Here is a 27,916-nt window from a genome sequence, read left to right as displayed (position 1 = left end):
TCTGTCAGGCAAGTGATCAGTCATCCAACATGGACCTTTACCCAATAAAAAGATTACTGCTCAATAGAAGTTGTCATAAATATAAAAGGAAGGGTAAACACCTTTAAATTCCTCCTGGCCAGAGGAAAAACTCTTTCACCTGTAAAGGGTTAAGAAACTAAGATAACCTTGCTGGCACCTGACGAAAATGACCAATGAGGAGACAAGATACTTTCAAAGCTGGAGGGGGGGCAGGAAACAAAGGGTCCTCTCTCTGTCTGTGTAATGCTTTTGCCAAGACCAGAGCAGGAATGCAGGTCAGAACTCCTGTAAAGAGTTAATAAGCAATCTAGTTAGAGATGCGTTAGATTCTGTTTTGTTTAAATGGCTGAGAAAATAAGTTGTCCTGAATGGAATGTATATTTATGTTTTTGTGTCTTTTTGTAACTTAAGGTTTAGCCTAGAGGGATTCTCTATGTTTTGAATCTGATTACCCTGAAAGGTATTTACCAACCTGATTTTAAAGAGGTGATTCTTTTACTTTTTCTTTAATTAAAATTCTTCTTTTAAGAACCTGATTGCTTTTTCATTGTTCTTAAGATCCAAGGGTTTGGGTCTGTGTTCACCTATGCAAATTGGTGAGGATTTTTATCAAGCCTTCCCCAGGAAAGGGGGTGTAGGGCTTGGGGGAAAAGACGTTTCCAATTGGGCTCTTTCCCGGTTATATTTGTTAGACGCTTGGTGGTGGCAGCAATAAGGTCCAGGGACAAAGGGTAAAATAGTTTGTACCTTCGGGAAGTTTTAACCTAAGCTGGTAAAAATAAGCTTAGGGGGTTTTTCATGCAGGTCCCCATACCTAGAGTTCAGAGTGGGGAAGGAACCTTGACAGAAGTGTATGTGGGACCTACTAATGAGAGGGCTGATGTCAGCAGCAATTCTGAAACACGTTAAGATGCCTTAATACAATCAACCAGGAAATTCTAGGGTAAAAAACACATACTAAGCATGCATTTGAGAGCCAGAATGGTGCAACAAAGAAAAGCAGGGACTTTCTTTAGATTTGCACTCCCATGGTGCTGCATAAGTGATTAAAACCCAACATTCCTGTTTTATATGCACATCCAAAAGGAAGGTATGGTCTTATGGCTAAAGCATAGCACTTAGGATTCAGGAAATTTCAGTTCCATTTTCAGCTCTGATGCAAACATTCTCCAACACCTGACAAGAAGTAACCTGTTTCAGAAATGGTAATATATACCACACACGTGCTTTGTGGATTAATTCATTAATGTTATAAACTCACTCAGATAACTAAGGAACAGTTGCTGTACAATTAGTCAAGATTATTGCAGTGGCTTATTACAATTGATTGACTGCCTCCTGATCAATTGTGTTAACATGTTTTGTGCTTTTACTGAGTCTTTTTCCTATTAGTAGCTATGAGCAGGAGGTAAAGGAAGACAAAGTGGTGAGAAGAACTTCTGACCTTGGAAATAAAAATCTTACAAACTTTTAGTCAAACAGTTCCACTCTCACTGAAGATAAACTTTTAACTCCCTCTTGTGGTTAAAAATATAACTCCACTGCCAAAAACTGCTATTTCAAATATTTTGATATAAAGCCTTTAAAATGAAAAAAGAAACAATTCCTCACCTAAAGTTGCATCTGAATGTATCAAAGTATTTTAATTTTCAGAGGCATAGACATGCTTGTTACATAGGCATAAAGGAAATCCTCCATCCTTCTGCTCGTACAAGGCTATGTCAAGTGTTTGCAGCCTTTGGCTCTTGACCCATACATGCTTCTTTGTTTCTTCCCAGTAATTTGTAAAACAGAAAATTTGTAACATCTGTTATTGCTACAGCATCAAATCAGCTACTTAATTAATCTTAAACAATTCAGTTTCTGCACATTTATAGAGTAAGCAAATATAAGGGCAATTAAAATGGTGAGTATAATAATGTATTAAATGTGATGTCCATATTGGATACCACCAGTTGGCCTTTCATGCACAGATACAACAGAAGGTCACACAAGTATGTCTCAATCTGAAAAGCTTGCTAGATTTCTTCGCTGGACCAGAAATTCTACTACAATAGCTGTTAAGACTATATATAAGGTAAGCACAGATTAAGTCTACCAAAGACGATATACAAGCAATCCTAGATGCGAGTTTATGGAAATTTTTCCTATATAAAAACTGGCTGAATACTGTTGTGTCAACTTCCTGCCAGTACTGAATTAACCCAGATTCAGTACTAAAATAAAAATCAAAATTCAGTGTTATTGAATGCTTCCAGACTGGTTGGACTGCTCCATAAAACTCATTAAACACCCCATAATATCTTTTTTCAGGATGCACAGAGTCCTATGCAAAGCTTTCAGTGGTCCCTTCAGAATCTGCCTACTTCATCTGTCCCAAGGTCCTGAACAAATAAAAAGAAGAGAACGTGCTTGAATGACCTTTGCAAATATAACATGATTGCAATTTATGTAGCACCTTATTATGCCTAGGCATATTCCAAATGCATTATTAATGCTATTCAATCCTTTAATACAGCCTGCAAGCCCATGCTAAGAAAGCAAAAGAACAAGTCTTCCACTTAATTTGAATGGCAAATGAGTGACAACCTCTTACTGTATGCAATTAAAGTGGTGGACCACCTGTGATAACAAAAGAAGATTTGGGTTAATAATCCTTCATACACTATTCTAAAGGAAGTGGCAAACCAAGAATTAGAGGAAGCAATACCATTTTTAAGGCAGATTGCAATTTAATCACTATCGGCAACGTACAATACATTTCCATCATGCAGCAAACATGGCAGGGTATGAAAAAGCTAACTCTTATGTTCTTATTGTAAATTGATGGTACCTTATTTGAATGAGAGCATTATTTAGGATCTGATTTTATCACTGTTACTCACACAGAGTAGTATCTTACTCCACAGATATTACTACCGACTTCCGGTATTCAGATTTATCAAAGGCACATAGCTACTGTTATCTGCTGCAATGATATCTTAAGGGCCCCAAGAATTAACGTAACTTACGCACCGGGAGGCAGGATGGCAAAGGATCATACTCCACCCACCCAAAACCAAAGTAGCTTTAAGATGACCGTACCTTACCTAAACTTTGATCAAAATGTCCTCTTTCTACAAGATATAAAACATACACGGAGTAGAAAACTGATACGAGCAGAGTTGATATTGATTTTTTTTCAGGGCAATAGGATTTTCTTAAGAAAACTACAATATTTACTTGAGGGATTTCACCCATGATTTATTGATAAATATAACTCAAGCTTAAAGATTTTTGCATAAGAATTTGTTTTAACATTAATCAGTTTTCTTGTGATACACACCGGGGCAATCTAATTTTAGATCAGACAATATGAAGGATCCCATCATGTGTTTATAGAATCCATTTACCGTGCTCCAGCTGCAGTTGGAAATATAGTCCATCTGCTATAGAATGGCCCAATTGCACTTTCCTTTTGGGTGGAAGAAATCAAAAGTCTGTTCTGAGAAAGAGATGTTCAGGTGTTAGCTAAAATTTTTATTTCTAGGCACCACCATAAACCTCTGCGGTCTAAACCAAGATCAAAAAATCCAGCTCTTTAGTGACTCGCTTGCTACCAAAAACCCTATAGTTACTGAGACCTTGGAAATCTCAAGCCACACCAAATTATAGACTGGGATACAAACACTGCCAGAAACTGCAAATACAGAAAAGCAATCCTGTGCCAGAGTGGGAAAAACTAAAAAGTTTTTATTCCTTTGGGAAGCCTGTCTGGACCATATAAATGAATAGACTGTATCTAACAGTCTAAATTTAAATTCAGCAGCTCCTTCCTGGACATATTACTTTCTAAATCAAGTATATTTTTTGTAACCACCTGCAACCTCATCTGAAACTCAGCATTCCATTCCCAAGACTCAATTACCTGAAGAAATCTTGTGATTTCAGAGGGCCTTCATGTCCATCCATTTTAGAACATATTTGTTAATAATTTGGAATCAATATTGCTTCTTTTAACTCCATATTCAATTTACAATGTAGATATAGAAATGCTTCCTATTTACATATGAAGGGATTAGAGAATTGTCTTGTTGTTAGGACACTGGACTGGGACTCAGGAGATTTGGGTTCAGTTCCTGTTGTGGCCACATATTTTCTCTGTAATCTTGGATAAGTGATTTAATTTCTCTGTGTGTCAGTTCTCCATCTGTAAAATGGAGATAACTGTACTTCCCTTCCCACACTCTTTGTCTGTCTGGTCTTGAGGACAGAAATGGTCTCTTGCTGCATTTGTATAGCACCCTTCAAAGGGATCCTGATATTGGCTAGGGTCTCTTATAAAATAATAAATATAATCATGATTGGTATATGGATCGTCAATTTTGAGTGACACTTGAATATAACAAAGGATATAATGAGTTAGAGGTATGAAAAACCACAAGTCCTACAGCACTTAGACTGGGGTTGGTAACCTTCGGCACGCAGCCTATCAGGGTAATCTGCTGGCGGGCCATGAGACATTTTGTTTACATTGACCATCCACAGGCACGTCCCCCCACAGCTCCTGATGGCCGTGGTTTGCCAGTCCCGGCCAACGAGAGCTGCAGGAAGCGGTGGCCAGTATGTCCCTGCAGCCCGTGGCTTCCCATAGCTCCCATTGGCCAGGAACAGCGAACCGTGGCCACTGGGAGCTGTGGGGGGGTCCATGCCTGCGGATGGTCAATGTCAGCAAAATGTCTCATGGCCCGCCAGCAGATTACTCTGATAGGCCACGTGCCGAAGGTTGCCAATTCCTGACTTAGACAAACAATCTGGTCAAAAAATGATACTGGCTGCAAAATTATAGAGTTGCTTTCCAGAATTCTGGCATTCTGGGATGGGGAAGAGAAGGGGGTGAGGGAATGGGAACCCGGCATGTGGTGTCCCCTTGGCAGCAGCTTTCCTCCTTAATTTTATAGGAAGCAGTGATTTGGGCTTTTAGTTTACAGATCATGTATCTGCAATGCCTTTGTATATTATAGGATGAAATTCAATAAGGACAAATGCAAAGTACTCCACTTAGGAAGGAGCAATCAGTTGTACGCATACAACATGGGAAATGACTGCCTAGAAAGGAGTACTGCAGAAAGGGATCAGGGGGCCATAGTGGATCACAAGCTAAATATGAATCAACAGTTGAGCACTGTTTTAAAAAAAGCAATCCTCATCCTGGGATATATTAACAGGAGTAAGAAGTAATTTCTTCTGCGCTGATTAGGCCTCAACTGGAGTATTGTGTCCAGTTCCGGGTGCCACATTTCAGGAAAGACGTGGATAAATTTGAGAAAGTCCAAAGAAGAGCAATAAAAATTATTCAAGGTCTAGAAAACATGACCTATGAAGGAAGTCTAATTATTTGTGTTAATTGATCATCATGCGTCTAGAGTTCTGGATAGTGCAGTTTTATAAGCTGAAATAAAAACTTCACATTAATAAGAGAAATAGCTTTCCTTTGAAGTAATTAAGTTGCTTACTAGTAACTGCAATTCTCCAATTACTTTCCTCTGCTTCATTAATCTGGGACTGTTTGAAGAACATACAAAGTGAGAAGGGTTGATGTATACGACATTTGGTAATGGGATCCCCAAACAGGTGTAGTGGTTTTAAAATTTTGAGTCATGTACAATTCAGAGGGGACCAGTTACTCTTTGGGACAAACAAATAGTAGGAAGTCTACAGGAAGAACCAAGTCCTTTGAAAATTTAATAAAGCAGTCCGGCGTTCTTAAGCAGATTTCTGGTGTGCCATCAAACTACTGAACATTTGTTATATGATCATAGAGAATCCTACCTAAAGTTGCTTTTAAAATAGACACACACAAACAAGCAAAGAAGGTGTTTAGGAAACTTGTGGAATGAGCCTTTAGCTCTTCTGGAGTGTGAAATATCTTTGTTACAAAACATTGCACCACACACTTTATGAAGTCTGAGGCCTTTTTCTGCAGCCAGGTTAGGTGAGCAGCAGCCATGAGCCGAGAAGCAGAAAGTCTCAGCCTCACGTTCCATTTAAACGTAATTAAAACAATGAAATATCAGGCTGTTAAGAAGCCGATCCTGTACTAATAGTACCCACCACCAGATAAAGAAACAGATCTTGTGATGTTTAAAGAAAACTTTGTTTGATAGCATTCTATCTGGCAAGGAATCACTTAACAATTGTGGTTGTGAAATCTCTACGTCTTTATTGTTTTGCCTTTATGTCCCTGCTTCTCTATGGTTTACCTGTAGGGTTTCTGTCTCGTTCTTTATTTATGTCTGTCACATAAATGGTTTTGCAAGATTAAATCAACTAAGGTGGTAGTGCATGATTGGGTAGAAAATTATTTCACAATGTGTTAGGATTGGTCAAAGAATTATTTTGTAATATTTTAATAAAATGATTGGTTAAAGGCAGGGGTGGCCAACCTGTGGCTCCAGAGCCATAGGAACAGGATAAAGGTGGGTGCCCCTACAGTGCGTAGGTAACAACCTGGATGGATTATTTGAAGATGAACTCCATTAGGACAATTACCCTATGGACTTTAGGTGCCTATGGCAGTTCATGACCGTTCAGTATCTGTCTCACATTCCCATTTTCTGTATAAAGAGAACATCTTAAGTCCAGCTACAGAGAAGAGCTGGTTTTCAGGCAGCATACTGACAAGGGAATAAAATTTGCAAGAATGTATTTAAGTGGTATCCAAATCCATATTAGATAGAACAAGAATTTAGGCTGGAAATGGGTACTATTTTCTCCTTATGGGATATATGGGAACTTACAATTAACATGGACAAAGCGTAAAGGTCTCCTGCAGCCTAGGAATAAAAAGTTGTATTAGGGACAGGGACAGGAACAGACTAGATGATGGCATAGGTCTTGCCCATTTCTAACGTCTGTGATTCCGTACCTATGAAAGGACACAGACAGACATCCAGATCCTTCCCCACTCTCATTCTTCACAGACACACTCCAGCCTGTTAGCCATTTGCTCAGACTCACAGCTGTAGCCCAATCACATAAATCACAGAGGACCTCAGAGTTTTCTCTGCTCCGGGATCAGCAACTCTGGTCTTCCAGCTCAGAGCTACAGAAACTAAGCAGGCTAAAAGTAGATAACTTCTTGCACCCAGTTTAGGTTAGGAAATAGAGCAGAACAAGGAAAAACAAATTACAAATGCCAACCGTATTTGTAAGACATGTTGCTAAGTCTGCACTAACTTACTTTGCTCAGGTTTTGTAAATTCCAGATTACAACTGAAGAGACAAATACAGAGATCATGATTTGGAAGTCAGAAATTTAAGCCACTGAGAGTTCCCTGAGCAAAGCAAAAAGGGTCTTAATACATGAATTAAGAATGGGTGGCAGCGGACTGGAAATAGACACATCAGGATCATATAGTCTTGTCATCTTGATCAGAATACTTTTGAAAAGACAATGGAGAGAAAACAAAGGCAATTACTTCTATAGTAAATCAGAAATACATTCTTCAAGATGCTACTTGGTCTTTCCTAGTTACAAGTCAGACAACTACTGCTAGCTTTCAGCACATTGGTTAAAAAAAATAAAATAATAATCCAAGGATATTTGGAACAATTGGGATCTGCCATTACCAGATAAGAAAATGACTACGCATATGGGGTGAATTTGGAAATGCAGCCCTTCTGAAAAATTAAAAGCCTTCCAAGAACATCCGTCAAGTGTGAGCAATGTTAGTAACCTCTACTAGCCGACAAAAGTACATAACTCTTCAGAGGATTTTGGAGGTGAAGGCAAAGTTTACGCTTTAAGGTGTAAATCTCAATCTTTCTGTAAGATCCTCAGAGTTTAAGGAATAATTTCTCTGGAAACCAGTTGATATTATAAACCCCAGGCTCCAATAAATCACTTTAGAGAAAGCTCTAAATAATTATGTTCAGAATGGTAGCTAGTTAAATAAAAGGTGTTCATGCATCAGTAATCAGTACCTATGTTTCACTTCTGCTGACAGAGGATTCCACTCGAAATTCCTCTGGGTAAAATTCTATGGCCTGTGATATGCAGTTCATCACAGTAGATGGTCATGATCATCCCTTCTCATCTCAAGATCCATGGGGGGAAAAAAACGCTACCAGGAGGTTGAGAGCTCTCTTCACCAGACTCCCCAGATAGCACCAAGATGGCCAAAAGAGGGCAAACTCTCAGATGACAGATTTGGAATCACACACGATTAGTGCTCTTAAACATTCTTGCTCTTTGGAGCTGAAGTACAATCTTTGAACAAGGCATCAAACTCAAAGAATGTCCTTGAGTTAAACATCAGACACAAAGCATGCTGGTCCTTGGAATGGAGATTTTACATGTATATTTATCACTTTTTGAACTCTGATCTTACAGTTTTATGATCAGATGCAATGGAATCTAAAAGTTAAAAACCCAAACATGATGTAGCTATTTCCATAATAAGACAAATTTCAGGGTATACAACCCCATAACAGGGCTATTACTGTAACCAGGTCCATGCTTGCCTGCAATTCTAAGCAGGGGGAGCTGTTGAAGCAACTGCATCAAGAATTAAGAGTCATGCTATACAAAATTTACAATAATTCATGTCAAAATAGCTATACATTATTTAAGAGTGGATAATTAAGTGCAGCCCAAATTTTGTATCAGTATACAAAACAAAAAATTTATAAGCAACTAAAGGGGGAAAAAAAAGACAGTGAATACAGTTTTTATTGTTATTTCGTTGAGTCTCAGTTTAATATATTCAATTTATAATTGTAGGTATTTTGTTTCGCAGAGCTTAATATATTTCTCATAAGGGCTCCTATTTATCAATAAGTGGTCTAACAAAGGCTAACTAGCAATTTCATTCAAGGTAAACTATTAAGTAGGTTTTTCTGGAACGAAATGAGTTGGGTTTATACATATTACAGACTACAAAGATAAGAACGCAAATATTAATTGCACATTCAACTGAAAATGTAATTTGGACAAACCTTTGCACTTAAAACTATGAAAAACAGGCAAAAATGGAAATTAAGTTACAATGGTCCTAATGGGAGCAAAGGTCACCAATAGTTCAATTTTAAAAAAAACCTTGTAGCTTTTAAAAATATTTTTTCCATCAAAAAATATATATGCAATACACTGAACTGTTTTCCCAATAAGAGATGGAAACAACAAAAAAGAAGAAAAAAAAAAGAAAGAAAAGCTAGGAATGTTTGCCAGAACTTGATTCATTTGTTTAAACAAATTCCCTCCCCACAAAGCATTAAAAGATATTCTAAATTAAAAATCTGACCCATGAAAAAAAAAAGATGCACTCTAAAAATCAGATACAAAATGAGTTTTCAAAGCCGGGCTATGTCACCCTAGTACTCTGCGATAGGCACATGTATAAGCTCAGTTGTGAGTTATTTTATTAACTTAAAGTAGCACTATGCAAATCACTCTTCTCTGTACAACACATTCTCTGTTTTCCATTTTTAAAGAGCTAAAGCTACATCAGAAAGATTTTGTTCCTTACAAGTATTTTATACAAGAGATTTCCAGCCAACTTAGACAATAAGACACTGCAATGTTTCCAATCAGTTAGATTTTGTTTTAATGACACGGCCATTTCTTAAAACGAACGCAGCTATTACCTACAAAATAACGCACATTAATTTTCATGGTCTTACAAAACCAGTGCTGAGCTGCAAATCTGATTCAAAGTAACATACTGAACATTCGAGAATATCTAAAAACAGATATTAAATTTTTTACTTCAATTTTGCAACACTTCTTGAAGAACTTGAAAAATATGACGTTGCTGTAACAAGATATTACCAAGATTATAAAAACTGGAAGGAATAATACACTGTATCACTGATCCTCAGTAAGTGGAATTCTGATTAATATTAATCACACTAAGTGTTTAAAAAAGTGTTCAAGGTTATTTAAAAAGTGTTGTGGCCCCCTAAACAGTTGAAAACAAATAACCTTCCCACTCTTTATTTAAAGTCAAAATGTTTTTTAAAAAAAACAAGTCTCACAAAACAATAGCAATAATCAAAAAGCATGAATTGTATTTTTGTATCAGTAAGATCTCTAGTGCTGAAGGGCTTTTCATAGTAAAAAGCAGATTCTTTGGGGACATTAGTCAGTTAACTTAATAAAATTCAGTTTTATGATGATTTTTCCTTCCTGCTACGAGGCGAGTCTGCTCCATTTGAGGTTACTGTTCCATTTACTCCATTTTCTACGAACAAGAAAAAAAAAAATTGATTTTCCAAGCCAAATAACATTTTATATTTTATTATCTTTCAGTCGTTTCTAAGTCACCATACAGCTTTTGCATATTTTATTCTAACGTAAGTATTACTCTGCTAAATGCTGTCTTAAGAGACTTTCATGATGGAATAATTGCAATAGCTTAAAAGTGTTGTGTAAAAAAAAAGTCTGTTTTACATAGTTTGCAGAAAAGATTTTAAAATATAGACTGATTTTGAGTTCTGAACTCCCAGTAACCAAGATATCCAACTTTACAGATGAAGGGTTCTAAAGAGATAATCCCAATACAATCTTTTAGAAACTCAAACCTTTTGCTTTTCTGCAATGTGTGGAGAATACATAGTGTAGTACAGCAAAAAGCTTTACTGGCATTCACCTGGTATGACTTACAAAAGTCACTCATGGATTCACCTTTCTTAAGTAATGTATCCATTCCAAATTTATGTTAACAAAACACTTCTACCACACCATCAAATACACCTAATAATGTATACAGTATAATATGTGCAGTTTGTAAATATATGTTTGTATTAGTGATCTTTTCTCCTGCATCTTTCTCTGTAGACTTTTCTTCCATGTGACGTGCCAATGGAAAGTTGCTGGATTGTTAGTTTATTGTAAAGCAAAAGCCATATGCATACATCTAAGTACATTTTTAAACCCCTTATAAATTAGCCAAAAGATTGTGTTTACCAGTACACAAAGGCAGATCTGTGACCTGAGAACTATGCCCCTGCCGAAATTCAAGCTGTCATAATCTCCCCTACTGGAATACTTAAACTGTTCAAGAGATTGCAATGTTGAATTTTCTTTTCTTTGTTAAATCATGGCAAGAGTAGTTGTTCCCCATTCTCTTTGTTCTTGAAAATGCCTGAAATATTTGCTCAGACAGACATTCTGAAAAATTTAGTTTGAGAAAATTCCATCCTGGAAGGCTACAGAGTTTGAGGAAGTTCTAGTCATCCAAAAATGACCTTTCAGAACAAAAGCACTTATGCAACCTTAAAAGTAGAAAATGTAGCTCCTAAAAACAAACCCAAGATTCATCCAGCTCCCAAGCCATCTCTCTAATATGCGTCTAACAACAGGCTTTGGAAATTAAGCCTTTTTAACCCTTGACTGTCCAATGATAGGGTTTCCTTAGGCTATGGATTTCTTAAACCCGCTGTATCCTTGCAATTAAGTTAGGTACATTCTGCAATGTAAACCACATTAGACAACATCTGTCTGCAGATGCAGGCAAAATGCCATGGAGACTTCAAATTCCTTTTCCTTTTCAAACTGCTTTCCACACCACCACTACTGTCTGGTACTTTCCTACACTAACTCTGGCACGGTGAATCCTAAAAAGACAACACTTGCCATCTAAGTGATGTTTCATTGTTGCATCCTAGAATCCTCAACAGAAGGAGCAGCAGCAACACCACAGAACTGGGAATATTCATGTGGTCTTTGCCTCAAGGCAACCACCAACATGACCACTAAAACACCCAGGAGCAGACAAGTGTACAGTCCCAATAATCACAACCATAAAGTAGACTGGTACAGCAGTCATCCGCAACCAGCTCAAGCTCCTACAGAGCTTGCATTCAACAAGCCCTATATCACTCCAATTTCAGATTAAACACTCAATTTTGCCTGAATCACAGGTAACTAGCTATAGCGCTCTGCCCTACTGGTCCCCTATTGGCTTGCTCCTGGCTTTAGCTGAAATAAGTAAAACCGAAAAGAAGAAGAAGGGAAAAAAAAGGGACCTGGAGTCATACACTCTCTCGCACAGGGTGAAAAGAGCTGGGACCAAATCTCTGTAGCACCAGGACCTGCCACACCACTTTCTGCCCTTTTCCCAGTGGAAGGGTGACATACACCAATAAACCCATCTAGTCCCAACCCCACACCAAAGCCTCAATCTCACTACATGTACATTTTCATTCTACAGCTGTTTCTGACACACGCAGATGTTGGCAGGTGTGGGGTTTGGTGCACTCAAGCACCTGTGCTTAATACATACCCCTGCCATGCCTGAGCAGCTTTAAATCTTCATAATGGAGATAAGGTTGTGGAAAATATCAAAAGGAAAGAAAGTCACGTTTGGGAGGGTTTTAATACACTTTTCCCTTTAATTTGTTGTTCTTCTCCCATGGTTTTACACATAGCAACAAGACAGACAAAAATTAAATGGGAAAAGTAGCTGTAAACCCTCCAAAATGGACTGTGGGCCTCCAGTGTAACTATAATATCTAAAATCACTTTATTTTGTGAAATACCCACAATTCAAGTTAAGTGTCTCTTTATGTTGTTCTCATGATATATGTATTTACCAACTAATAGCCACCTTGAAGTTTGTGTTATAACTCACCTACATTACACATAGTAGGGTACTACAGTGATTTAAGTTATTGAATTGTATTATGATTTAAATCACTTGATTTTAAAAAGTCATTAAGTCAGGTTGAATCTTTGCAAAACTAATTAGATCACAATTTAAATAAACTGAGGTTTTTTGTTAGTTTGATTTTTGTAAAATACCAGTACTAGAAGAGTATCTTACTCAAATTTTATAAAACTACGGAAAAAAATTACTGCATTAATATTACCAGTGAGAATTATTTAAACTTTCAATATAGCAGAATTGTGATTAAAAAAAAAGCAAACAAAAACAAAATCACACAGACTAAAATTTACAAAATTAGGAGCCTAAAGTTAGGGTCCTAAGCAGCGTGGAAGCACAAATCCCATTTACTTTAACCTGCAAACCCAGCTGGAAGAACCTGTTATTTGCTTAAACAAAAAGATATAATTAGAGAGCATAAAGTCTCACATCACACTAGAACTTGACTTGGTGGGATAACTCACATGACTGGAGTACTGTCATGGATGGTTATAAACTGTTCAGGAAGGACAGGCAGAGCAGAAAAGGTGGGAGAGTAGCACTGTACGTAAGGGAGCAGTATGACTGCTCAGAGCTCCGGTATGAAACTGCAGAAAAACCTGAGTGTCACTGGATTAAGTTTAGAAGTGTGAGCAACAAGACCAGGGGGATGAGGTGGATGAGGCTTTCTTCTGGCAGCTCGCAGAAGCTACTAGATAGCACGCCCTGGTTCTCATGGATGACACTAATTTTCCTGATATCTGCTGGGAGAGCAATACAGCGGTGCATAGACAATCCAGGAAGTTTTTGGAAAGCATAGGGGACAATTTCCTGGTGCAAGTGCTGGAGGAACCAACTAGGGGCAGAGCTCTTCTTGACCTGCTGCTCACAAACCGGGAAGAATTGGTGGGGGAAGCAAAAGTGGATGGGAATCTGGGAGGCAGTGACCACGAGTTGGTTGAGTTCAGGATCCTGACACAGGGAAGAAAGGTAAGCAGCAGGATACGGACCCTGGACTTCAGGAAAGCAGACTTTGACTCCCTCAGGGAACGGATGGGTAGGATCCCCTGGGGGACTAACATGAAGGGGAAAGGAGTCCAGGAGAGCTGGCTGTATTTCAAGGAATCCCTGTTGAGGTTACAGGGACAAACCATCCCGATGTGTCGAAAGAATAGTAAATATGGCAGGCGACCAGCTTGGCTTAACGGTGAAATCCTAGTGGATCTTAAACATAAAAAAGAAGCTTACAAGAAGTGGAAGGTTGGACATATGACCAGGGAAGAGTATAAAAATATTGCTCGGGCATGTAGGAATGAAGTCAGGAGGGCCAAATCGCACCTGGAGCTGCAGCTAACGAGAGATGTCAAGAGTAACAAGAAGGGTTTCTTCAGGTATGCTGGCAACAAGAAGAAAGCCAAGGAAAGTGTGGGCCCCTTACTGAATGAGGGAGGCAACCTAGTGACAGAGGATGTGGAAAAAGCTAATGTACTCAATGCTTTTTTTGCCTCTGTCTTCACGAACAAGGTCAGCTCCCAGACTGCTGCACTGGGCATCACAACACGGGGAATAGATGGCCAGCCCTCTGTGGAGAAAGAGGTGGTTAGGGACTATTTAGAAAAGCTGGACGTGCACAAGTCATGGGGCCGGACGAGTTGCATCCGAGAGTACTAAAGGAATTGGCAGTTGTGATTGCAGAGCCATTGGCCATTATCTTTGAAAACTCGTGGTGAACGGGGGAAGTCCCAGATGACTGGAAAAAGGCTAATGTAGCGCCAATCTTTAAAAAAGGGAAGAAGGAGGATCCAGGCCAGTCAGCCTCACTTCAGTCCCCGGAAAAATCATGGAGCGGGTCCTCAAAGAATCAATCCTGAAGCACTTACATGAGAGGAAAGTGATCAGGAACAGTCAGCATGGATTCACCAAGGGAAGGTCATGCCTGACTAATCTAATTGCCTTCTATGATGAGATTACTGGTTCTATGGATGAAGGGAAAGCAGTGGATGTATTGTTTCTTGACTTTAGCAAAGCTTTTGAAACGGTCTCCCACAGTATTCTTGTCAGCAAGTTAAAGAAGTATGGGCTGGATGAATGCACTATAAGGTGGGTAGAAAGTTGGCTAGACTGTCGGGCTCAAAGGGTAGTGATCAATGGCTCCATGTCTAGTTGGCAGCCGGTGTCAAGTGGAGTGCCCCAGAGGTCGGTCCTGGGGCCGGTTTTGTTCAATATCTTCATAAATGATCTGGAGGATGGCGTGATTTGCACTCTCAGCAAATTTGCGGATGATACTAAACTGGGAGGAGTGGTAGATACGCTGGAGGGCAGGGATAGGATACAGAGGGACCTAGACAAATTGGAGGATTGGGCCAAAAGAAATCTGATGAGGTTCAATAAGGATAAGTGCAGGGTCCTGCACTTAGGACAGAAGAACCCAATGCACAGCTACAGACTAGGGACTGAATGGCTAGGCAGCAGGTCTGCGGAAAAGGACCTAGGAGTGACAGTGGACTAGAAGCTGGATATGAGTCAGCAGTGTGCCCTTGTTGCCAAGAAGGCCAATAGCATTTTGGGATGTATAAGTAGGGGCATAGAGAGCAGATCGAGGGACGTGATCGTCCCCCTCTATTCGACATTGGTGAGGCCTCATCTGGAGTACTGTGTCCAGTTTTGGGCCCCACACTACAAGAAGGATGTGGATAAATTGGAGAGAGTCCAGCGAAGGGCAAAAAAAATGATTAGGGGTCTGGAACACATGACTTATGAGGAGAGGCTGAGGGAACTGGGATTATTTAGTCTGCAGAAGAGAAGAATGAGGGGGGATCTGAAGGCTGCTTTCAACTACCTGAGAGGTGGTTCCAGAGAGGATGGTTCTAGACTATTCTCAGTGGTAGAAGAGGACAGAACAAGGAGTAACGGTCTCAAGTTGCAGTGCGGGAGGTCTAGGTTGGATATTAGGAAAAACTTTTTCACTAGGAGGGTGGTGAAACACTGGAATGCGTTACCTAGGGAGGTGGTAGAATCTCCTTTCTTAGAAGTTTTTAAAGTCAGGCTTGATAAAGCCCTGGCTGGGATGATTTAATTGGGGATTGGTCCTGCTTTGAGCAGGGGGTTGGACTAGATGACCTCCTGAGGTCCCTTCCAACCCTGATATTCTATGATTCTATGATTCCAACTAGGGCCAACTGTTCCCTTAGGCAAATTGCCTACCTATTGCTCGAGAACCAGAGGGGTGTAAATGTTAATCCACCCTAGTGTGTCATATGCTAACTGTCCTGCATGGACCCTGCTAGGATGCACCAGAAGTTCCCTTTACATAGTGCCTGTTACATGGTATTACTTCAGGACTACACTAACAGGCACCAGTGAACTTGTAGTGCACACCAGCAGGGTCCACGCAGGACAGTTAGCGCACGACAAGCTAGTGTGGATTAACATTTACACCCCTCTAGTACAAACTAAAGGGCCATGTACACAAAACCCATAGTCACTTTTAAAAGAAATTCAAAAAGGATTACTCTCATGTAATTCAGGCCTAAGAGTGAGACAGGTAAAAGAGTGCAATTCAGAGGTGACCTTCAAAGTCTTAAAATAGCCACAGACTTTTAGATATCCCTTTAACGTAGCAAACTGGAACACATTACCTTAATTTTTAACAAGTTGGGTGGGTATTTGAGAGTCACCTTTGAAATACTCAGGTAATTTTATCTGGTATATTATTTTATATTATCTGGGTTATAAATAGCCAGTGAGAACATTTTCAAAGTTATTCCTCCTTGATCTCAACCACCAATATTAGTTTCCATCAGTATGAGTTTAAAACCAGAAACATCTCATTTCACACAGCAAACATACAACAGCACTTTACCCAATTATGCCAAATAAATTTTTCATATTGGTTTAACTCTATCCTCAGAAAGAAAAACCTTGCAATACAAACCTCGCTCTTTTTTGGATGGTCTGCCTTTAGTTGTTACAAATTTCTTCTTCAGTGACTGAGGCTGAGAAGAAGAATGTTCTCTCCACCTTCTAAGCTGGAAATTAATGAACTTCCACATCATAAAGGCTTGAGTTCCACAGATTGAGGACAGTACAATGATTCTATAAACAGATTTAAGACAGAGCAGAGGTAGTCATGTAAACAAGTATCAGATGAAGGCATGTCAACAAGTTTGTCAAGTTTTGCAAACAGTTAACCCTCAAGGTTTGTACTTGTCAAGAGAAGCTGCCTGTTTGCTCTCCAAAGTATGTATAATTTCCTCAGACACATGAAAGCAATGATTCTTCTCAAAAGGCAACAAATCAGAAACTCTTCTCAATAGGCAAATACTGATTTTTCTCATGTGTTTTTATGAGGCACAAGTCAGCCTGGTTCTGACTTTACTTCCTTATTTTTTACCACCATTAAGAGACAGACGTTAGCACAGATATGGAAACAGGATTTAGCAAAAGAGCAAAATTAGAGTGAGAGACCTACAGAGGGTGGAGACTGGCCAAATGTGTAAATATGGAAGCAGTAGCAGCTTCGTGGCATGCTCTCTCCTTTTCCAGGTTTGTCAGAAAAGCTCCTCAGATTACCAGCGTGCTACGGTTGTGGGAAAAGGTGTGGATTGGCATTTTACTCCCTATAAAACTGTGAGGACGACAGAGATGGAGTTCCCCGTCCCCTGCATGGAGCAGCCGGGTCTGGGTCAAATCACCCCCAGAAATCTCGCCTGGCTGCAGGAAGCTCTACATTTGTGTGAATGAGTGTGTACACGTGAAGTAGCTGAAGCTCGGTGGGGTGGGGGTTCCAGGTGTGTGGGGGAAGGAGGTGAGGCTTGGCGGGGGGTGTCCGGCGGTCAGAGCAAGCAGCTCCCGGTACACAGTGACCCCTCCCCCACTTCCTGGCCCCATCATACCTCACTCATGGGGGGAGGGGTCACTGTGTGCTGCTCCCCACGCACTGAGCCTCACCCCCACCCCCCCACCTGGAACCCCCCACTGAGGCTCCCCCTGCATCAGAAGCTCCTTGCACCCAGAACCTCCCTGAGCCCCAGGCCTGGACCCCCACCCCAAAGAGACCCAACAATCTGCACCCTGACCCCTATAGCCAAACCCATTCCCCCAGCAGTCAGCCCCCAGCCGCTGAGACCTCACCACCTTCACCTGGACTTCCCTGCAGAGTTCCATTCCTCCTGCACCCAGAACCCCCACGCATCCAGACACCCCCTGCACCTAGATCTTCCACAGAACTGCCTGCACCCAGATTCTGCCACACACACAACCCTGGTACTCTTCAGGGAATTCTGCACCAAAACATAAAAAATTCTGCAAAGTTCCACATATTTTGTCAAAACAACACAACAACAACAACAAAATGACACCATTTTCAATTATTTGCTGACAAGTATTTTGAAATAAATTACCAAAATAATTTAAAATTGTGTGATTAGAGTGTTATTTTGACAAAAAATGCAGATTTAAAAAATATTTTGGCGCAGAATTCCCTCAGGAGTAATATTTTTAAAAAGGGTTTCAATTCACCATACCTGATACCCAGAATGTTAAAATTTCCAGTAGTTAAATTCAGGTCCTGATTCTCTGCTCTTGCCAGGCCAAAGCCAACAGTGAGAACAGAGAGAATCAAAGTCAGAAGTCTTCCGAAAACAAAAAGACCAGCCCACAATGAAAACCTACAAAGAAAGTGCCAGAAGTCAGTAAATATGCATATTCACTACTTGGATTACATCAGAAAGCCATTAGTCTGACTGTCTATTTCCATTATGTGGGACTCTGTTTAGTAAGAGAAAACTATCAAGATTTCTTTAAAAATTAGGATTGATAATTTTTAAAGAATGAGATGTTACTGTTAATCTCCTTTCAATTCTCAAATGTTTTCACATTTACTAAAATAAAAATTCTAATAATTCTTTGAATAAGTACATTTCTGCTATAATTCTTGAGGTTTTTTTTTTAATTACAGAAAAGAAGTGGTGCTAAAGACTATCACCATATTTAAAATACATTAAGTTGGATTATAAACAGCATTGTCATTTATGCATAATTTTAAGGATCAGCATAAGTGAACACACTAAACATTTTGAAGTTGGATAATATCATCTAAAAGGATTACAAAGCTATAAAGTTGCTAATTGGGAGCTACTAATTTTGATGGTGAGCTAAACCTCAACTCTTGGCATTTAACCTCCATTTTCTACAGAGTGCAAAGCATGTTGTAAAATCAATGACTGTGCCCCTTCATATTAAGGGAAACAATGAAAGTGATACTTTTTAGCAACTATGAATTTGAAGAATTTCATATGGAATTATGTCAAGTTTAACTGTGTTTGCTACACTAAATATCCCATTTCAATATAAAGTATATAATAAGAAACAGAATAGTGTTATATTAACAATTGCTTGAGTAGGCAATAGGGTAATACGAAATTATTTGTTTTATAGCATACAATTAAGGAGTAGTACTCTCTATTAGAAATACAGAAGTCACACTTCTGAAGGGCAAGCAAATTCTAATTGAACTCATTTTTTATTATGGCTATTGTGCAGCCGAAATACAAACTTCTTATTGATCAGCTGCAAAAAGCTTGTGAGCCACAAAGTAGTGTCCTTTGTTAAAGTTATGATAAATACTTACCCTTTTTGATACTTTTCATCACTGAAGTAAAAGAGGCGGGAGATGTGGAAGAGAAATTCAACAAAGTAATGCAACACCAGAAGAACAAGTCCAAGACGGGTCAGGCTATCAAAACAAGAGCAAACCAAGTATTCAAACATTTTATGAAATAGTTATGGTAGCAGAAAAATCCAGTGAAATTTAGCTTAAAACTGACTTACTTCAAAAGATAAGCTCCAGCAATATGAAAAAGATAAAGTCCAATGTAGACAAGCTGGCGAGGGATATCTTCCTATTAGACAGAAGAATGAATTAGTCTAAACTAATTGGGACACAATGTTTTCATGTTCACTGATTTTATAAATTTCATTTAGGCTGCTCAGACACCTTAATCCTTCCTTTCATAATATTATAGTGTCTGCCATGACTAGATTTGTTTGATTCTCTCAATTCCATACTGGTCTCATTCAGGAGTTTACCACTAACTAATCTATTTGTTATCTTAAGCATCCACCAGAATAAAGAAGGGGGGGTGGGGTGGGGGGATCAATTGTCAGATGAAAATCAGAGATGCTTGTCAAAGCAGCTCAAGTATTTTTCTTAAGGCAAATCTGAAAAATTATGCCTCTATTATATTTCATTTACTTGTCCACTATCAATTAATGAATTCAAGAAATTTCATACAAATGCAATGCTAAGAATGCATCTGTTTTAGAAATGCGAGATCCTCACGATGCTTTCATTCCAGGGTTCCATCCTCCTAGGCTGATCTGTATGCTGGCAGCAGAGTGAGTTTTTTATTAGAAATGATGCCAGTATATGTGCTGGCACTTCAAGTTAGGCTTTTAACTGGTTCCATTTTGATGATGCCACATGGAAGTTAAACAGTAGAGAGGAAGAGATTGAATAGGCAGGAGGAAGAGACAAGATTAAGATTAGGGCCAGAGAGAGTGAAAGCAGATAGAGCAATTTAAGAATCATTATGAACCATTGGCAAATATTAAAGAATCACCCCTATGACCATACACGACACACTATTATGTATCACTGGAGTATAATACAAGTCATGTCCTTAAAGAGCTACACACAATGTACAGGACACCGACATTTCAGAGAAACTCTACATTTTTGGATGAGCTTCCTCTACCGATTGAGTCAAGTATTTCAGTTTTCACTTGCACATATTATATAGCAGTGGAAATTGTGAAAAATCCATCCAGCAAGAGCTACATTAAACAGACTTGTATTCTCATTTCAAATCAAGTTAGCATGTGCAAATCTGTGTGCATGCCGTAACACCTAGTGAGATACAAAAATCTAGCTAGAGCATTTGTGATGTTATCAAATTAAAATATAACCATATAGATCATTGTTGCAACCACTGTTATATATTTGCAGCAAATCTTGTACACAGCTTGTCAAGTGAGGTGTCTATGAAAAGATGATGATTTGCTGGTTATGATTATGCTATCTGTATGCATGTCTCATTTCTGTATTTGAAGTTTTAAGTATTGGCTCTATTCCTGGATTTCATATGTTGGCTCCTGGGATACCGCCCACAAGGTAGCTAGCCAGCACATCTTGGAGAGACTATTCAAATTAAGTGGCTCATATAGAAACACTTGGTTGAAAATGGACCCTGGGAGATGCCCATCTACACTAAGTGGACTGACATGTAAACGTGCTGTCTGGAGCGTAGCTAATGGCTTCCTACAACGACTGTAGGGAATTGCACATGAACATGTGACTTGCCCATGTGACTCCAAACTCCATCTTGTTGCTGTAATTTTCCACAGTAAGAACAATGTGATGCCCTCCACATGGCAAAAACTATAAAAGGCCCTGGAAACACCTCCATTTTGTCTTCAATCTTGCTTCCTGCCTCTGGAGGAACTTTGCCACAAACTGAAGCTCTGAACAAAGGGCTGAATGACCCATCCAGCTGTGCATGTACTCTGGAGACTTGACTTAAGTCAGCAGTTTATTCCACCACTGCTACAAGCCTGAACCAAGAACTTTGCAATTATTGTATGTATTTGATTATTTTAATTCTCACCTTTCTTTCTATGAATAAGCCTTTAGATTTTAGATACTAAAGGATTGGCAACAGTGCGATTTTTGGGTAATATCTAAATTATATATTGACCCAGGTGTGTGGCTGGTCCTTCGGGATCAGCAGAACCTATTATTTGATGAGACTAATTATAAAGAACCACTCATCTCTGAATCCAGTGTTTTTGGTGGTGACATAACCAGAATGCCCAAGGAAACTGCTTTTATGACTTCTTGTTAGCCAGTGTGGTAAAAAAAAGTTTACTGTGGTTGCTGGTTTGGTATATCCTATGGGGGATTAGCCACCAGTCTTGGGGCGTATCTGCCCTATTTCTCAGCAGTTAGTCCTAAATTTGGCATCCTCGGTTGTGACCCACTGACGTACGGTTATAGCATGACCTTCCCAAAATGGTCTGATGGAAAAGAATAAGAAAATTACCTTTATTATTGTAACAGGCATTTTTAAGACTCATACTCTTAATACATGGCAAGCAAAATTTTTGCAAGCTAGAATTCTAGATCTGTTCACTGTCCAGCAGGGAAATACCACATGCCATGCCTCCTTATTAGGTGTCACCATACTCCTCCTCCTTTAAATGACAGCTGCTGTCTGAAGTGAAAGGTGAAAAGTTACATGCATAGAGAAGACATACACTTCAGGCTCTGCAAGGGGTGAGGATCTATAACTTCTGAAAATAAGAATTAAAGCTAAGTTTTGTTTTCTTCATATGTAAGGAGACAACAGCCAACTCACTCATTAAAAGCTGCATCAGAAAGAAACATATCACACAGGGTACAGGATGGCTCATGGTGAAGTAACACCAATGGCACAATACAGCAGATATTCTTTTAAAAAAGCAAATTAACAAGATAAGAGGTGATTTGTTTTTTGATGTATCACCACCAATATGGTGGAATATCCATCTAATGGAGAATAGCCAATACAGACACAAGGTAACAGCTCAGTTCCTTCTCCTCCTCCTGGGTGACAACAGTTTCCAGAACTGGAAAAAAATACAGCTAGCATACACTCCCCTACTTAAGTCATTTTGTCTGAGCTTGATGGCCCACTGGGATGCCCGGAGTGGGTGTCGCCACAAAAAAACCTCACTTGAAATTCCAGTAAGAGTAACTTTGGATAAGCCAAAATGGGCTAGATTAAAGTGATGGGTGAGGGGAAAGACCAGCCCTGAGCCCACTAGGGTGAATGGAGATCCCTCCCGTAAGACCACTCAAGAAGGCATGGGCCCAGTATCAGGTGGTGGCCCAGTACAGCTCTATCCAGTAAATGCAGCAGAATGGTCACTGTTCTGGTAACTTGTGAAAACTGTCTCTGTAAATAAACTGAACAGCTGTCTTGTCAAAATTGAACGAAATAGAAGTATTGCAAATGTTAGGCCTCAAACTTCCATATTTGCAAAATGCAAGCCTTGCAAAAATAAAGCTTACGCTTGTGACTTGTGGTCAGGAAACGAGGCGACCAGATAGCGATTTATGCTGACTCATATGTACTTATCGATCCAAAATTACCCACATTCAAAATCTAATTGGCTACAAAAAATAAATAGGCCTAAAAATTAAATATGCATCAATTATACAATTAGGGCAACCACATAAACAATGTGGCCCACCCTGATTGGTTGGGCTGTTCTAAAACACGGCCGTCAGACCAGATAAAAAGACGAAGGCACGGGGGGAGAGAGAGCGTGTGTGTGTGTGTGTTGGTCGTACCTGACCCACACCCCCTGAACTGAAGGGACGTGTGCTTCTCGACTGTCTGTACCTGGCCAGTGTGGAAAATGGCCGACTGAAGGGTAATGTATTTTTCGGACGAATGCAGGGTAAGTCTATGGAGTAAAGAAGTCTGGTCGCTCGAGCTGAACTGATCATAATCGTATTGATACTGTACTACAAAATCAATAGTAGATGGCTGATGCATAATAGCTTTGTATGTGTTATTGCTTGTCTTTTACATAGTCCTAGCAAATGCATGTAGCGCTGTTGTTCGTCAGCTTTATGTTGCATTTTACACCAGGAATATAGAGCTGGTGAATAATAGCTTTACCTATGCTTGTCTTCGGGGCTTTTATTATAACCTGCCAGGACCAGCATATGTAGAGTCACTGTTCAGGAACTCACAAATGGTCCACAATATTACTTGTACTAGCGCTTGTCTTTAATATAATCTGCCTTTTGTATTAATTCTTATTCTGTGCTGGTCTTTGGTTTTCCTTTTCTTGTTTTGTTTATGCTGTTATAGTCGAAAATCATGAAAAGCCTTCCTTGAGCAATAATCAGTAATTCTTACTTATTTTATACGGACACCACTTAACCTCATTACAACTGTGTTAGGTGGTGGGAAGCAGCGAACACCCTGGGGTGAAATAGGGCCCCGAGGCGTTCCTCCTTCTTCCTTTATCTCTGCAGTCTCCTCAAAGATCTGCTGGATAATTACTTCGGGCTCAAGCCATACCTTCTAGAGATGCCACTAGCTGGACTACAGGCATCAACTGAGGGATCTTTCCTCAAAGTTTCTTTGGACTGGAAACGCCTGCAAGGGAGGAGATGCAGGCTCCAATATTTATCTCCCAGCCTGTGAGGATCACTGAACAGCAAGAAGAGAGACCTGGACTTATTGAAGGGTTATGTTCAAGAAAGGTAAGCAGAGGAGAAATCCAGGAAATGCCAGCAGACTGAGCCTAGTTGCAAAGTTTGGACAGAAGATAGCTTGGAAAGGCAAGCACAAGTTCAAAGGAGTCTGAACAAACAACATTTAGAAGCAGAATTTAGGCTCCACGGGGAAAAAAACCAGAAACAAGATTTATTAGAGAGTCTAACATAGGTGCTGGAACTAGGGGTGCTGCAGCACCCCATGGATTGAAGTGGATCCCACTTACAGTTTGGTTCAAAGGCTCTCAGCACCCCCACTATAAAAACTGTTCCAGTACCACTGGAGTTTAAGGCAGCCTCTACCTTACGAAACCTAGTTACAAGGTGATGGGACCCCAATGGAAAATCCTGCTACTGAGTGGAGCAGAGAACTCTTTTTCAAACCTATCTTGAAAAAACCTTAGGATAAAATTGATAGGAGATTTCCTGGCAATGATCACATGAGCTCAACCACACTTTGTAGTAAGCAGAGAAAGTACACTTCTTTTGCAAGCAGAATGGATGACAAGGATTCAGATTTGAGAGCAAGGACCTTTCACAAGTCAGGCCCGAAAACTGAGCGGCACAGGGTTGAAGTGAAGGAAGGAAGAGCTCCTGATGTAGTAATTTCTTTCATTCTAGCAGACAGAGGCTGAGACATCATGCATGACACAGGTCACAAGAGTACACCTCCTGTGGCTTCAGACTCTACTGAGAAATACAATTCTGGCACATACATATTTCCTAGGCTGCCAAGATGAGGCTGTCATTGCAGGCAAAGCCTAAACAGTCAACAGGTGAACCACACCTTCCTATTATTCCACCCCAATTAAGCACAGCAAGGATCCATAATAGACAACAGATGTCCTAGTTGCTCTCTCAGGTCCTCTGGCTCAAAGTGGCTGCCTTTTGCAACAGCAAACTCTGCTGCTATTGCCAGGGCCAGGCATTTTAATTTGCAAGACAATCCTAGGTTTAGAAATTTAAAATACTGTGCAACAAAAAAACTGCTAAACAGTACACAGAGATTTGTTAATTATTCTTTACAAGTCAAACTTTGTTGGAAGCACAAACTAACCTGATGAATTTCTGGGTTTAAAAAACAAATGTTAGCAGCCTGAATCAGCAAACACTGAACACCTTGTGCCATGTAACCATAAAGGACATGGCACGTAAGAGTTTCCTGAAGAACGTAAGGGCTTGGCTACACTTGCGAGTTAGAGTGCATTAAAGGAGCCCTGTCCACACTGGGAAGGCACATAGAGCGCTCTGACTCCACGGCTAAAGCACTCCTGGTACTCCACCTTGGTGAATGGAATAACCTTTTGTGTGCTCCCGCTGGAGCACTGAGGTGCCAGTGTGGACGCCCTGGTCTGTTAGTGAGCTCTGATAGGCCTCCAGAAGTGTCCCACAATGCCTGTTCTAGCCACTCTGGTCAACACTTTGAACTCTACTGCCCTGCCCTCAGGTGACCAACCCTCAGACCCGCCCTTTAAAATTCTCTAGGAATTTTGAAAATCCCCTTCCTATTTGCTCAGCCAGGTGTGGAGTGCTCTCAGCGAATCTTTCCAGGTGACCATGCCTCCATGCGCCAGACAATCCCCAGTATGGAGCAATGGCGAGGTGCACTCAACCCCCATCATCATGCAGTATAGTCATCCTTAAGTGCAGCACTCATTGCACAGCATTCCAGACAGGAAGGTTGAGTATAACAACAGGACATACGCAAATTGTGATTGTACCGTTCCCCACCCCACCCCCTTGCCCTTTCTGTTTCCCAAGCAGTTGTGTTTCTTTTCAATAAATGAATTTTTTGGCTTTGAAAACATTATTATTGCATGAAGTAAAAGATACCTTAGCCCAGGAAAGAAACAGGCACTGCAAGTCAGCGTAGCAAACACAGATTCCTACTAACTTTGGAACAACTGCACTTCACTCCTGTGCGGGGCACCAGACATTACTGGTGGCTTTCAGCCTCAAATTGCTCCCTCAAGGCAACCCTAATCTGCAGCCCTGCGCTGGGCCCCTCTAATAGCCCTGCTCTCTGGCTGTTCAAATTCAGCCTCCAGGTGTTGAACCTCCAAGTTCCATGCCTGAGTGAATCATTCACCCTTCCCTTCACAAATGTTATGGAGGGTACAGCACGTGGATATAATGCGGGGATGCTGTCATTGGCCAGGTCCAGCTTCCCATACAGAGAGCACAAGCGGCCCTTTAAATGGCCAAAAGCACACTCCACAGTCATTCTGCACTGACTCAGCCTGTTGTCGAACTGCTCCTTACTGCTGTCAAGGCTCCCTGTGTAGAGTTTCATGAGCTACGGCATTAATGGGTAAGCGGGGTCTCCAAGGATCACAATGGGCATTTTGACTTCCCCTATGGTGATCTTCTGGTCTGAGGAAAAAAAAGTCTCTGCTTGCAGCTTCCTGAACAGACCAGTGTTCCAAAAGATGTGTGTGTCACGCACCTTTCTGGGCCAGCCTGTGTTAATGTCAATGAAACACCCACACTGATCCACAAGCATCTGGAGAACCACAGAGAAATACCCCTTCTGATTAACGTACTCTGAGGCTAGGTGGGCTGGTGCCAGAATTGGAATATGCACGCCATCTATCACCCCTCCGCAGTTATGGAAATCCATTTGTGCAAAGCCATCCACAATGTCATGCATGTTACCCAAAGTCACGGTTCTTCTGAGCAGGATGCGATTAATGGCCCTGCAAACTTGTATCAACACAATTTCAATGGTCGACTTTCCCACTTCAAACTGATTAGCGACTGATCGGTAGCTGCCTGGAGTTGCCAGCTTCCAGATTGCAAACAGCCACCCGCTTCTCCACCGTCAGAGCAGCTTTTAATCTTGTGTCCTTGTGCTGCAGGGTGGAGGGAAGCTCCTCACACAGTCCCATGAAAGTGGCTTTTCTCATCCGAAAGTTCTGCAGCCATTGCTCGTCATCCCAGACTTGCATGACGATATGATCCCATCACTCTGTGCTTGTTTCCTAAGCCCAAAAGCAGCGTTCCACTGTGGTAAGCATGTCCGTGAATGCCACAAGCAAACTTGTGTCATACGCATTACTCAAATCGATATCATCACTGGAGTGCTCACTGTCACTCTGGATCATAAGGAATAACTCGACTGCCAAACGTGACGTGCTGGTGAGACTCGTCAGTGTACTCCTCAGCAGTTCGGGCTCCATTCCCACAGACCAAAAGGGAAGACAGAATGCGCAGTACAAAAAGTTTTGAAAGACGGTGCCAAATGTGCACGGAAGCACAGGGATTGCTGGGATGCGAACCAATGCATCACAGGGCATTGGGACAGGACCCAGAACACCCTGCACCTCCCGCCCCCTTCCCATAAGCCACTGAGCCAGAATGGGAAGAGGTGCTCTGTGGGATACCCGCCCATAATGCACCGCTCCTAATGCCGCTGCAAGTTCCACAAATGTGGCCCTGCCAGTGCGCCTGCAGCTGCTAGTGTGGACAGACTGCAGCGTTTTCCCTACTGCGCTCTCTGAAGGCGGGTTTAACTCAAAGCGCTCTACATCTGCAAGCGCAGCCATGCCCCAAGAAACCTTGATGTAAATACTTTCCGAAGTTCATGGAAAATTAGACATCCACAGGTTTGTCAGAAAGATGAAGTGTTTATCCTGTCGAAAGAATGAGATGCTGATAAGGACAATCCTCTTGTAAATGGGTTATAAGAACATCAGAACTGATCCCCCACATACTTTGTTGCCCATGTGAAATGCATGGAACCAGAAGATAAGCCATTTTGACAACAAGGAAGATCCTTTACACAAAATTAAAATGTAATCTGAAGAAATGAAAGTTTACCACCTTAAAACTGCTTAGTCACTAAAATTAAATAGTTGTTATTCACTAGAATGAAATATTCTGCAATTTACAAGATAGAAACAGCCTTAATCTTAGTCAAGATTTATTAATGCCCACT

General features: G+C 40.5%; 1 protein-coding gene across 1 annotated transcript in view; it reads right to left on the bottom strand.

Moving 5' to 3' along the window:
* Positions 1 to 9,591: 9,591 nt before the first annotated feature.
* The window catches only part of TRAM1 (translocation associated membrane protein 1), a 29,182-nt gene continuing 10,857 nt past the window's right edge, over positions 9,592 to 27,916 (bottom strand). The window contains exons 7-11 of the mRNA XM_077810155.1: positions 19,479 to 19,549; positions 19,279 to 19,383; positions 18,173 to 18,316; positions 16,582 to 16,742; positions 9,592 to 10,244 (exon numbers count right to left, since the gene is read on the bottom strand). Of these exons, the coding sequence (XP_077666281.1) occupies positions 10,171 to 10,244; positions 16,582 to 16,742; positions 18,173 to 18,316; positions 19,279 to 19,383; positions 19,479 to 19,549 (555 nt within the window). The 3' untranslated portion in view covers positions 9,592 to 10,170. The remainder of the gene's footprint in view (positions 10,245 to 16,581; positions 16,743 to 18,172; positions 18,317 to 19,278; positions 19,384 to 19,478; positions 19,550 to 27,916) is intronic.

The sequence above is a fragment of the Eretmochelys imbricata genome, chromosome 2 (genome assembly GCF_965152235.1).
Source record: "Eretmochelys imbricata isolate rEreImb1 chromosome 2, rEreImb1.hap1, whole genome shotgun sequence".
Classification (NCBI taxonomy): Eukaryota; Metazoa; Chordata; order Testudines; family Cheloniidae; genus Eretmochelys; species Eretmochelys imbricata.
Note: the sequence above shows the minus strand (reverse complement) of the source record. Positions and strands in the feature narration are given on the sequence as shown.